The 13,440-nt window shown below is 37.3% G+C and overlaps 1 protein-coding gene across 1 annotated transcript; it reads left to right on the forward strand.

Moving 5' to 3' along the window:
- Positions 1 to 1,342: 1,342 nt before the first annotated feature.
- On the forward strand, positions 1,343 to 13,438 carry LOC106176679 (EF-hand domain-containing protein D2-like). Its single transcript, XM_086995326.1, has 4 exons — positions 1,343 to 1,611; positions 10,363 to 10,510; positions 10,905 to 11,042; positions 11,227 to 13,438. The coding sequence occupies exons 1-4, from the start codon at positions 1,448 to 1,450 to the stop codon at positions 11,380 to 11,382; spliced, it is 606 nt and encodes a 201-aa protein (XP_086851452.1). The 5' UTR covers positions 1,343 to 1,447; the 3' UTR covers positions 11,383 to 13,438.
- Positions 13,439 to 13,440: the final 2 nt, after the last annotated feature.

Below are 13,440 nucleotides of genomic sequence, written 5' to 3' on the forward strand. Positions count from 1 at the left end.
TATTTGAAGGGGGTGTCCCCCCTACTTGGCGTGGAGTTCGGGGTCTTCTGAAGGGCCCCGAAAATGTTTGGTAACTTAGAGGGCGAACGGTGCCATTTTGTATGGTTTAGAACTACGATTCACCTAGTCAAAATTCTAATTTCAAAAGAGGGCCAGGAATCTAAGGGGGGTCAGGGTCCCCCTGACCCCCTCCCTCTAAATCCGTCACTCACCTGGTCCTCAACTCAAACGCCTTATTAAATATAAATAGGTTCTCGCCTCAGTTGCCCTATTGTAGATTCAATGTAGGCCTATAGACTGCTTTTTTTCAAGTTAACTGGATTTTCAGTAGGCCTATATGTAGGGGAGACCGGGGCAAGTTCGGCCCCTTTTCCTTTGATCGGTTGTAGTACAGCTGCTTGACGACGAATCTCAATGATGTGTTTTGAATAGATAGACTGCTAAATTTCCTTTTTTAATACATTGTTTTAATGTAAAGAAAACCTTGCGTTTTAAAGAAATTTAACATGAAATAAATTTCCAACACGTGGCCGAACGTGCCCCTGCCACGTTAAGAAAATATTTATAAAAAAACAACTAGATAACAACTCCAGTGATCTTTAAACAATGTTAATATTTCCGGATAGATGCCTTAGTGTTTCACTAGAAAATGTAAGTTAATGATATGTACATGTATTAAATATTTGAATTATAGGCTTCGTGCGTGGTTGAAAAAACGCGACAATTAAAAAGTGAAGATACAAGGCCGAACGTTCCAACCCAGGGGCCTAGAAGTAGGCCTAGAGAAACAGAAAGGATATGTAAATATGAGTTTTCTCTAGCCTACAGCGCTAGCCTTTCATCTACGTTTCTTTCATTTTTTAATTACATCTCCTAGCTTATACTGCCGTTTTAAATAACGAAACTGATATGGTCCGTGTATCAATATATTAAGTCCGCCCTACAGTTACGATGGTTAAGGTTATAGCCTGTCCTATTAGAAAATCAATATCTAGGGCGAGGCTAACCTGTACAAATGAATGGGAAGCGGATTCTATCATGGCCGGGGGATTCTGTCACATTACACCGGTAGGCCTATAGGCCTACTGGTCGTACAGTAGGCCTACATGTCATGCTGCAAATACTGAGTAGGCCTACCTCATGAATTACATGAACACCAAGAGATATAGCAAAAAAAGAGCAGACAAGGCACTCCAGTTTGTTTACCTCAAATTCAGATGCTATTTACTAGAGTTGAAGATCACTTTCTCATTTTTAATTTTCCTTTCCTTTGCATTATTTTGATGACCTTTGATCTCATGAAAAAACTCGCATCACCAGGTCACGTGGGTAGGGAATCCCTCGTCAGCCATATTGACTCATTTCACTTCCGCGAGGAAGACGCGCGTTCACGTAGCCGGTGATCAGTCCCAGTTTTACCGCTGAATGTATCAGTGATTACTTCAAAATGGCATCAAATGAATTAGCAAAGAAGCTTGAAAGGCGAATGAACATAAATGAAGGCGAAGAAGAGCCGGCAGTAGCCTCCCAGTCGAAAGTTTTCAACCCGTACACGGAGTTCAAGGAATTCACCCGCAAGCAAATACAGAATTATCAGAAAATGTTTAATGAGTAAGTACGCACACTTCGCATACTTGAACTTAACCTTGTATCTCTAGGCTTATTCAGTGGCTTATTCGGTCAACGAAAGAAATGTAAACGTACGTTGCCTGTTGCATGATATCAACAGGGCAGCTTCACTTCTAAACTTTACAGAATATATTGTCTGGACAGCAAATAAAAAGAGATTCTTAGATTTAGAAAAAGGCCGTTTCAAGTCTAATAGTTTAATACTTGAGATGGGAATATTCCATCTGTAATGGCTTATGTGTATTAAGAAGATATGGCATTTAAACATTAAATATTATAGCCGAAGTGAGCAAGTAAACTTGGTAGACGCTTTCCAAAAAAGCCTGTCGAATTTGTGCTTAGAGGGGGTGTGGCAGGTTTTAGAGAGATGCATTTCAGGTTGCATCAAAGACAACGTATGTCATCCTTTGAGTGTGTGTGTGTGTGTGTGTGTGTGTGTGTGTGTGTGTGTGTGAGAGAGAGAGAGAGAGAGAGAGAGAGAGAGAGATGGCAGTGTAGTGGGGGGCACACACACAATACCAATAACCAACTATTAATACAGTAAATCTTTTGTTAATACATGTTTGCTGATACCATAAGGTTGAGTCAAGGGAGTATATTATTTTTGGTTTGCAAAGACCAATGATGAAGGCAGAGAAGAATGTCTTTGTCACATGGATGATTATTGCATGATTATGAGTCTTCAATGAGAGAATTCTTGTCTCATTATCTGCCAGATCTAGCCACATGTCAAGGTGATGAATTATATCACCCACTGTATAAATAAGTAAAGGAATGAATGGACATGCTTTCATTTTCTGTAATCTTAATCTAGATCTGTTGCCATTTTGTCTGCACAGTACCTGCCTCAGTCATATAACATGGAAGCAAGTGAAGTTGATAGAAGTAGACATGCAAGTGAAATATATATATATAGAGGCCTGTTTCTTGTTACTCTATATAAAGGCATCTTGAATAAGTCCTTAGATAATCTTGTACAAGATGTAGTAAAGTGGTGCTACTGTCTTAACTTACTCAGAGTATTTATCATCATACAGAGGGTAAATGTTTTTTCTTTTTTTTTTTTCCTTTTTTAATTTGGAAAAAAAATTGAATAGAACTGGAAATCTGTGGTACCCATTTTCTCTCTCTCCACACCTGGAGAGTCAAATTTATTACTGAATGTAGGGTAAATCTGATATTTTTCATTCAGAAAATCACACACAGACAAAGAAACAGATTAGAAGGAGAAAACAGCTGTATAGACCTAAATGTTTTTCCAGTCCATTTATTTATATAAGTGCTATTCCTGTGTGGAGTTGAAATGAGTCACAGGCCTCACATATCAGTAGAGTTTGAATCAGAGCAGCAGTAATAAATATCTGACACCACGCTCATGAACCCATCTTATTTGCTCACTACTCAAACACATACAACTCTTGTTTATGTTGGGACATATTGCACCAGTTGACTAAGAGTTTACATGCTTTTTCTCTGGTAAGTAGATAGAAAACATGCCACAGTGTTTCGAACCCCCATGAATCTGTGAATGTTTGAACCCTGGTGATTGAGTTACAGGGTTGTTCTACTGAAATGTATTATACCAGTTGACTTTCAACAAGAAAGATGTACAAGTTGTCAGGTAATTGTCAACCAAGAAAAATGTACAAGACTAGTTATCAAGTATAGTAACTTTCAGCCAAGAAAAATGTAGTTATCAGGTGTTCTGTAACAGAGTGACATTTTTTCTCCCATTTCTTCCAGTGGGTTGTATACTCAGTGGGCTATACATACTAGTATATAAGGGACTGTTTAACTCAGCAACATGGAATACACACAATTGTTTCCTGTATTTGCATCCTCATTGCATTGCTGGTAAAGTGCATGTTTTTCAAACACACTTCCTGCTTCTCACATCACATGTTTACTGTTAGAACTGCTGTTTAAAGTTGGTAAGCCAAGTAAGTAAACAGTTCAGAAGTCAGTTCAGTGGCTGTGGTAAAATACATGCTGACAGTCAGTCTTGAGTTTTTTGGATCTGCAGCTTGTTATTTGGCCTGTATACTGACTGTGCATAGTCTTATATATACTAGTAGTAAGGTACAAGGGCAGCAATTTCACTTACTAGTGAAGGTTTTTCTAAAAACTGGACCCTCGACCCCTTTAGTTCACCTAATTTTAGAACCTAAATCAAAATTTGATTCAGAGCAGACCTTTTATGACCCAAAGGGAAATTCATTTTAACCCCCCCCCCCAACAACTACTACACCCTGGTAACTAAGCTAAACATGTGACAGGTCACTCTTGTCCAGTGTTATCAGGCCAGTTACTAGCCAGCATTTTCAAAGGGGGGGGGGGGGGGGTCTGAAAATGTGGACCTTTTAGGTAGTACCAGGAAACTTTTGTGTACTTCAAAAAGTTTTACTCAGAGTAGAACTTCACTCGACAAAAAGGGCAGATTGTTTGAACCCCCACCGAACAGTCCCCCCCCCCCCCCCTGCAGCTATGGACCTGTGTGGTTACTATTGCACCTGTTGGGCTCTTCTTGTCCAGTGAACGGTATTCTTGTATACAGTGTGCAGTGCCATTAAGCATTTCTAAAATCATCCCCTACCTGTGATAATGGTTATATAATGAAAGGAAACTGTGGCTGGTGGAAATGAGAGCCATTTCTCTCTTCTTGGGTGTCTTGTGAAGTCACTTGTAGCAATGAGGTTGATGGACAGGGTCAGTTCAGACAGGGGCTGCTTTTGGCACAGGTTTCAGACAGAAATTTGAGCATAAATCACAATGAGATCACAGAAGACGCTGGAAACTCAGCATCTATATATATATATCTAGTATAAAATTTGTCTCTGGCCTGGTAGAGAGGCGAGTTTTCAGTGATGGGTTCTGAAACTCCAGTGAATGAGATGCTGTTGTACCAAGAAAAACCAAGTTTGTCCAATATTTTCGGTCTGAAATCGCTCCTGTCTGACCAGTCTTCAAGCTTGCTGCTGAAGACACACTGGTCTAATTGCACACGAAAATGTCCATCCTTCCCCACATTTGCCATCATTATCCTCTCTTAACTAACAGGTTATAAGGGGTGTCAATGAGATGGACAGTGATTAAGTAATATTTAAGTATGATTATGTTACTTAAGCCGCAGGCTCAGACTTCATGATGGAAGGTAGGTTTTCAACAACTGATCACTGATATAACTCCTGGAACATAGCTACTGTACATACCAGAGGGGGGGGGGGGGGGGGGGGATAGAGGTGTGGTCATCTGGTGCTTTTATTTGTCCATCTGCGAGTCCATCATTTTCTTTATGCTCTCACCTAATCACTGGTGAGAACTACTAGCATTTTCTTTTTATGTGTGTTTGTGTGTGTGTGCATGTGTGTGAGAGAGAGAGTGTGTGTGTGTGTGTATATGTTTGTGTGCATGTGTGTATTTTTAGCATTCTGTAACACAGGCCCACAGTATGTAAAATTAATTTAAGATTTATAGAGGAAGTTTCACGTTCAATTTAAGGTTTGATCTAAATAGTAATCGGGAAGATTAGAGTGTCATTCTAGCCTTAAGTGAGCAACTTCCTGGTTTGGTCAGGCGTGACAGTGAACAACTTCCTGGTCTGGTCAGGCGTGACAGTAAACAACTTCCTGGTATGGTCAGGTATGTTATTCTTCCTGTTACCTGTTGTTTCACCAGTACAGTCAGGTGTCATAGTAGTGCTCTGTAGGCAATGTATTAAGAATGTCACCAAATAAGGTAAAAACTGTCACGACAAACTAGGACGTGATTAAGGATTAATTACATGATTATTTCACTGCCATTGATCTTATGTGAGACTTTTTCATGAGGAAGTGTTATCAGATACAAAGATTATTGTGATACCTGAATATCATTGCAGCCTTAACTCTGCATATATTTATACTTACATATGAGTGAGGCAATGCCTTGGGCCTCTGCTCTGAAATATATTAAACCACTAAAAGGGGGTGGGTGGGATTTGATTGCAACAGAATTTTGTAAATGAAACTTGATTGAGGGAATTAATGAATGAATGCATTAAATAAATTAATGAATTAATAACAGTATATAATTTAACATTAGAAAATTGAATTAATAGATGATTGAATTATTAGTCCCCTTGAAGTGGACAATATGATAATTAATATTCAGGCCTGCTACAAGCTCCAGGAGTTGTGGCATATAGCCCTCAGGTGGCAGTGTATTGTTTGGCATACATACTAAGAGAAAGTACTTGCATTTCACCACCTTAAAAGGTATATATATATATTTCCAGGGGCACATAACACCTCTAGGTACTATATGTATATATCAGTGGCACACTCCAGTTGTACCCCAGAGTGTATCTTATCATGGCTCTGGTATGTGTTGTGTTGACATGAAGTCATCATCTACACTCACCAAGTAAACATAATAATAATAATAAGTTTATTGAGCACTAAATGATGTGAATACATTTGCAGGCTCTCTAGACTACAATATTTACATAATATATATATGGGTATACAATTATATATGTTTACATATGTAGTATGTTAAAGCATACATGTGTTAATGCAAATTATGCTATAATATTAATTAATTAAGCTATTCACAGCATTATTGACACTAAGTGGCTGTGATATACTAGATTTCAGGTGAACTATGTATTTTAACAGCAGTCTTTACAAATTCTGCTATTACTTTGAGACTTTTATGACAGGGTGGATTAAGGAGAATTGACAATATCTGATCACTGTCATCTAGACCCACTACACTGATTTTCAGTAGTTCATCATGCATTCGTTGCCTCTCAACAGTGTATCTTGTGCATTCTGTGAGGAAATGTTTTTCATCCTCTACACAGTTGCAAGCTTTACATTTTCTCTCATCAAGTGGAGTTTTAGGGTTTGTGTATCGGCCCCTTTCTATTGCTAGGTCGTGGTCACTTAGTCTAATTTTTGCTAGTGTTTTGATATCTAAGGGTGAGACACTCATTTTGATGTAATTTTCACATTCATAAGATTTTTTAATTGTTTTGTATGTCCTTAATTTGTTTGAGGTCGAACTATTTAATTCCTGCCAAAAGAGTTTTTCGATTTTTATGTTCAATTTTTCAACTAGGTTTTCTATTTGATGTAATTTCTTTGGTGGGTTGTTATCTTCTGAGAAACCCCAACAATTGTGAAAAGATTGGATGGATTCTGTCCATGTGTTTCCCTTTGTGTCTTGCTCAAGATTGTACACCTGTTTTACAATTCTATTATCTGGTAGTTGTTCCAGTCTAAGACTATATCTTTGGACAAGTTTAGCTATAGTTGGAAAAATAGGGTACCTGCCGAGTTCGGCTCTAGACATGGTATTGCTAGCCTGCTTTCTTAGACCTAAAATCCATTTGCAAAATTTCAAGTGTACCTGTTCGAATGGCATTTTATTAATCTTTTTCAGAGACATGTTTTTCTGTTTTAGTATCTCCTGTGACCAGACCTCACTACCATAAAGCAAAATTGGTTTGATGAGTTTGTCAAATAAGTTCATGCACAAAAGAGGTTTGGAGATGTTTTGAGAGGCAAGTGCTCCTTTAAGGGAAAACAGGGCTTTTAGGGCCTTTTTCTTTAAATTTTCAATTGCTTCCTTTAATGCGCCAGTATTGGAGAAAACTATTCCCAAATATGGGTATTGTTTTACTTCTTCTATGGGTTCATTATTTATGTAAAATTTTGTTTGATGGTCAAGTTTGCCCTTCTTCCTAAACACCATTATTTTTGTTTTCTTTGTATTAATGTGTAACTTCCACTTTTGACAGTACTGTTCTAATTTGTTCAGTAGATTTTGCAGTCCATCCTTTGTTCTTGACAGTAGGACCAGATCATCGGCATAGAGTATGTGATTGATGCCATCTACCTTGTCTGTGGCTTTGCATGTGTGGAAGGATTCTTTTATGTCGTCTATAAATATATTAAAGAGTGTTGGGCTTAGATTATCCCCTTGGCGGATTCCAATCTTAGCAAAAAAAGGTTTGGTATAACTGTTGCCTGTGGAGATTCCTAATTTAGTATTTTTGTACATATGTTTAATCAGATTGTAAAATTTTCCTCCTATTCCAAGTTTCTGTAATTTGAGTAGTAGACCTTTGTGCCATACCGAATCAAATGCCTTTTTAAAATCAATAAAACATGCATAGACCTTCCTATTTTGATTTGTATATCTGTTAATAATTGATTTAAGTGTGAAAATGTGATCAGTTGTTCTGTAACTTGGTCTGAACCCACCCTGTTCTTCGCTGAGTTTGCCTTCCTTTTCAATCAAGTCAGTTAGCCTATTTGCCAGAATAGAATTAAATAACTTACCCAAACAGCTTGTAATGCAAAGACCCCTGTAATTTGAGGGATCCAGACACTCACCAGACTTATAGAGTGGTATGACTATGCCTAAATTCCAAGCATCAGGGATCTCACCAGAGTTTAAGACCAGGTTAAAAATTTTAGTCATCGCACCAGTTAGGTATGGTCGCCCAGTCTTAAGCATTTCATTTCGTATGCTATCTGCCCCAGGTGCTTTGCCATTTTTTAGCTTTCTGAGTGCTTTTTGGACCTCCAGAATGGTTACAGGGTCATCTAGTTTGGGATTCCCAGGGCAATCTTCATATTTTTTCAATTCATCATCAATATCATTGTCACCTGGAGGCGGGATACCACACAGTTGTTGGAAGTAATTGTGCCATACATCAGGGGCAATAAGGTTGTTCTGATCCTCTTCTTTTTTAAGTTTTTTGATAATTTGCCAAAATTCTTTGGGGTTCTTTTCTTCAATGTTCAAAAGCTTTTCAAGGAGGTTGTCTTTATGTTCTTGTTTTTTCTTTTTCAGAAGTTGTTTGTACTTTTTGCAAGCTTGATGATAAGTGTGAGAGATAAAGTGATTATTCGGGTTTTTGTGGAGTAGTCTCCCAAGGTGTTTAACATTCCGTTTTACTTCGATGCATTGATTGTCAAACCAGGGCTGTTTTTTATTCCCTTTTCTTGGATTACTATTTTTCTTTGACATTCTTTTTGTACGCAGTGATGCACTAGCCGCGCCATCTAGGATTTTATTAAAAGACTGACATGCCTTATTTACTCCCTCTTTAGTAGTTGGGAAGGTGGTAGTTTGAAATTCACATATGGCTTCTATGTTTTTTTCACTTTCCAGACACTTCACTATGTCTACTATGTCTACTATGTCAACACACTGCCAGTGTTATCTCACACTTGACATTACAAGTGTTTGTTTTGCGATGATTAGGGGAATTTATGAAAATTTATGGTTGGCACATTGGTTGTGTTTGGTCTGTTTATAAATGAGAAGAGAATGTTGATTGCTGATGACTATTGCATTGTGTTTTTATCTTATGAATCATCCACGGATAAATCTGTTTTGCATTGTGTGTTCTATTTATAATGTGCATAATTGGTTACTTGCTTATCATGTCCTCATGAAATGTGTCATCTATTTCTATACATCAGTGGCATCTGTTTCCATACATTCAAGCATTTTGTTAATGTTCAAATCATACTGTTTCTACTCTGTTTACATTTAATTTGCACTTTTGCAGTGCTAAAGTCTATGCAACATTCACATCCCTCTTTTTCTGTTTAAATTCACTTAGTTCTGAAGTTCTAGAGTTTCACTGCATCCTGTCTTTTAAAGGAGCTTGAGTAAGACTAAGAACTTTTTTTTTTATATGGGACAATAAATTGGGTTTACTCCTGCAGGAGCTGAGGCAAACTTGGTCTTCCTGGTCTGTGTACTTTCTAGTCAAACAGCTTTCCTGAAATTTGATTACAGTTTTGGTTTTTAAATAAAAGAAAGTGAGGAAGAAAATCTTAAACATGTTTAGAATTTAGTGTGTCATGTTTGAAACTGATCCAAGATGAGCTCCCAACTTGTAATTGAGAACATACCACAGAAAAAATGAGTCCTTGGGCCAAGTCAATGACCCACAGTTTATGACAATTTAATATTTTCACAATTATTTGATGTCACAGTTTAATTACTGTTGATTTCATTCCACATTGAAAGGTACTGTACTGTAGTATCAAACAATATCAATAGGACACGTAGTCAGAATTAGGTAAAATAATACACAAAATGTGAGCATCACTGAATAACTCAGAAGGTCAATATTTCTTGTGCACTCACTGACCCTTTGTGTATCGGGATCTGACCTGTTGAGGAGAGTGATGAGTGCATGTACTTTTGGAAGTAGTGAATGCGCTAACCTGTGTGTGTGCATGTGTGTGTGAATGTGTGTGTGAATGTGTGAGTGTACATGTGTGTGTGTGTGTGTGTACATGTGTGTGTACATGTGTGTGTGTGAATGTGTGAGTGTACATGTGTGTGTGTGTGTGTGTACATGTGTGTGTGTGTACATGTGTGTGTACATGTGTGTGTGTGAATGTGTGAGTTTACATGTGTGTGTGTGTGTGTGTGTGTGTGTGCATATGTGTGTGTGCGTGTGTGTGTGAATGTGTGAGTTTACATGTGTGTGTGTGCATATGTGTGTGTGCGTGTGTGTGTGAATGTGTAAGTGTACATGTGTGTGTACATGTGTGTGTGAATGTGTGAGAGTACATGTGTGTGTGTGTGTGTGTGCCTGCATGTGTGTGTGTCTATGTGTGATAGAGCTTTTAACCCAACCCAGCTGGTGGTACACACCCTGGAGGTAGTACTGCCTCTCTGAACCTGTATTAATTTCTATATGTATATTTATTCCTCCAGATATGATGTTGGGAAGGATAAGTTCATTGACTTTGAGGAGTTGAAGCGTATGATGGAGAAGCTGGGAGCACCTCAAACACATCTGGCTTTGAAAGAAATGATCCACGATGTTGACGAAGATAAAGATAATATGATTAACTTTAGAGAAGTATGGGCAGTTTTTTTTGTCTTTTTTATTATTTTCTTTGTTTGCTTGTGTTTTTATTGAATAATATGTATTAATATATATATATATATATATATATATATATATATATATATATATATATATATATATATATATATATGTTTATTAATTAATCTATTTATCACTTTAGTATTTGAAATTTAAAATTGTTGATGCATATGTGAAACATTTTGAAATATTTACCCCCTCTGATATTTATTTTAATTTTTATAAACAAGATGAAGAATTTCAAAGCAAAATGTTTACAAAATAAAAATTTTCTTCATCCCAGGATGAGAGATTTCTTTTAGCTTTCTTGCCCTCGCCATTCAGACTTCACCTCCTTAGTTTAACCTGATATTTCTCTCCCTTTCAGTTCCTTCTTATTTTCCGCAAGGCGGCTGCAGGAGAATTGGCAGCCGAGAGCGGATTGTACGAAATATACACGCACCTCAGTGAAATTGACGTGGATAAGGAGGGCGTCAAGGGAGCCAAGAACTTCTTTGAAGCCAAGGTACAATTAGAAAAACACAATAATAATATTGTTTAGAGTCTAAATGCCAGTTTTGTTCAGTCAACTTTACAATACACAGTAGGAGTAGAGTGTTTCTTTATGTACGCTAGCTTCAGGTTTGGTACTTTGAAATTTGGTACTTCGAAAATTAACATCCTGGTTGTTTTTTTGTTTTTTTTTTCAGATAGACCAGCAAACACAGGAAAAGAAGTTTGAGGAGGAAATCCGACAAGAGCAAGAGGAGAAGAGAATTCAGCAGGAAGAGAAAAAGGAAAGACAGCAAGCCTTTAAAGCAAAGACAACGTTTTTTAAACAAGAAATTGAAAACCAAACCAATTGAGATCAAAAAGTGATTTGACTGAGAAGAGGGTGGGGGTAGAGAGTGAAAAGAAAGTGCCCAAAATGGGTGGGATGGGGGGGGGGGGACTAGAAATTCATCAGTATCTATATTTGTTATGTGTAATGCAAACATTCACTAAAAATTTCATCCATAAGATATATATATGTGTTTGTGAGTGACAGCTAGATTTTTATTTCATTTTTTGATACAAATATGTTTGTAGCACTGAGCCAATTACACGTAGGTTCATGTTAACCCTGGTTTTCTACCGGTACTGTTGTATATCAGTTTATATGTAATGTGCCTTGTTTGCAACAGTATATACTCTTTAGTATTATTCGTCTATGCAAGATCATTTTAGTCTTTCACAAATTTTGTGAGGATGACTGTTGATCATGATTTTCTTTTATTGTACATCCTCCTTGTTGAAACACAGTAGCATAATTTTCAGCCAAATACTTTTTTTTCTTTTTATTTTAAGAGGGTGTATGAAGTTTGCTATCCAATCCTCCAATTTGTCTACAGGGGATTTTGCTGTCCGTTATATCTGTACATGTGTGAAGGTTGGAATAATTTCAACATTCAAAATCCAAGATGCAATGAAAGAGTCGTAATATTTGTTTTGAAGCAGCACTGTGGGTGAGGAACAGTTAGATTGGGGTGTCGTGTGTGTGTGTGTGGGGGGGTGGGGGGGAGGGGGAGGGGGGATAAGGATATGGCGGAGGGTTAAGATTTAACTTGAGAACATCGGGTTAAAGGCGAAGGCTTAATGATGTATTTGAATGGGTCAATGTTTGCAAAGTTTAATACTCAGTTATTTGTGCTTAAAATGAGTTGATTCATGTGAAATATGTTACATGTTTGACAAAGTTGTGATCAGTGTTCCCCAGGGGATGTATTGATGAGCCTCTGTGTGCATTGTTGCATGTCTATGTGGGCAAGTCTGATTTTTTTTATGGAAAATTCTATACACCATGGAAGCTTCAGCTCAGTGATACAGAAAAATATGTTACAGGCATTTTGAAAGTGAAGTACTTCCCATTTTGGCTCAATTAGACACTGTGTGCAGGTATTGAAGACTATATCTGTATCAAAATATTGGAGAAATTGTAGAAGTTTGTATAAAATAACAACCTCAGCAGCTCTCACAGTGGAGCGGTGGCATTGTGTAGGTTTTACCTCAACCTTTGTGTACGTTTATGCAACTAGTACATGATCTTATGAATTCCAAATGTTGAAAAAAAATGGGCAAAACATACCTCATTGTTCTGAACAAAATAACTGACTTTTCTTCCATAAGAATCTTTTGACTTTTATCTTTTAAATGAGAAAATAATATGAGATATTTTAATGTTTCAATGTCAAGAGGGCTGCTACTTAATGTTTGCCAAACTGTGATCCCAATGTATGACTGATGTGTCAAATAACATACGCCACCAAAGTCCCATAATGTAGAGAACGTTTTCCTGAATCTGGTTAAAATGATGCTGTAGGCAGACTACAGTGGGTTAAAAACCCCTAGTCTAAAATATGAGAGAATTTAGGGGGAAAAATTCAAATTTTCTGTGCATTTGATTTGAGTAATTTGAGATGGGAGTAAACAAAAGACAACACGCGACTTTTATGTGCCTAGTCCAGCTGGTGGTACATGCCCAGGAGACGGTATAGCCTCTCTGATCCTCTAGTTTGAGGTGAGGGTAGACCATGTAAAGGACATTCAGCTCCAGGTTTTTGTAACTTGTTAAATTTCTTCTAGATCTTGTAAGATGTTGACATAGAATATGTCAATTTGTGATCATCTACAGTATATTTACTACCATCCAACATATAGATGTAGACTTGAAAGAAAATTCATATATGTTTAATGTTTCTGATGTTCAAGATTTAAAAGTATATTAGTGTTGCAACAACTTGTTAGGTTTATATATTATATTTCATTGTCTTCATTCGTCATTGTTATTGTTGCCATGATGGGCTCTGTTACCAAGGTGATCATTGCCATGGTTACTGTTATCACTTTGCATGTTCACCATATGAATAAAGCTTTTGAAACACTTG

This window comes from Lingula anatina, chromosome 9, assembly GCF_051362555.1.
Source record: "Lingula anatina isolate TDL-2025a chromosome 9, LinAna3.0, whole genome shotgun sequence".
NCBI lineage: Eukaryota > Metazoa > Brachiopoda > Lingulata > Lingulida > Lingulidae > Lingula > Lingula anatina.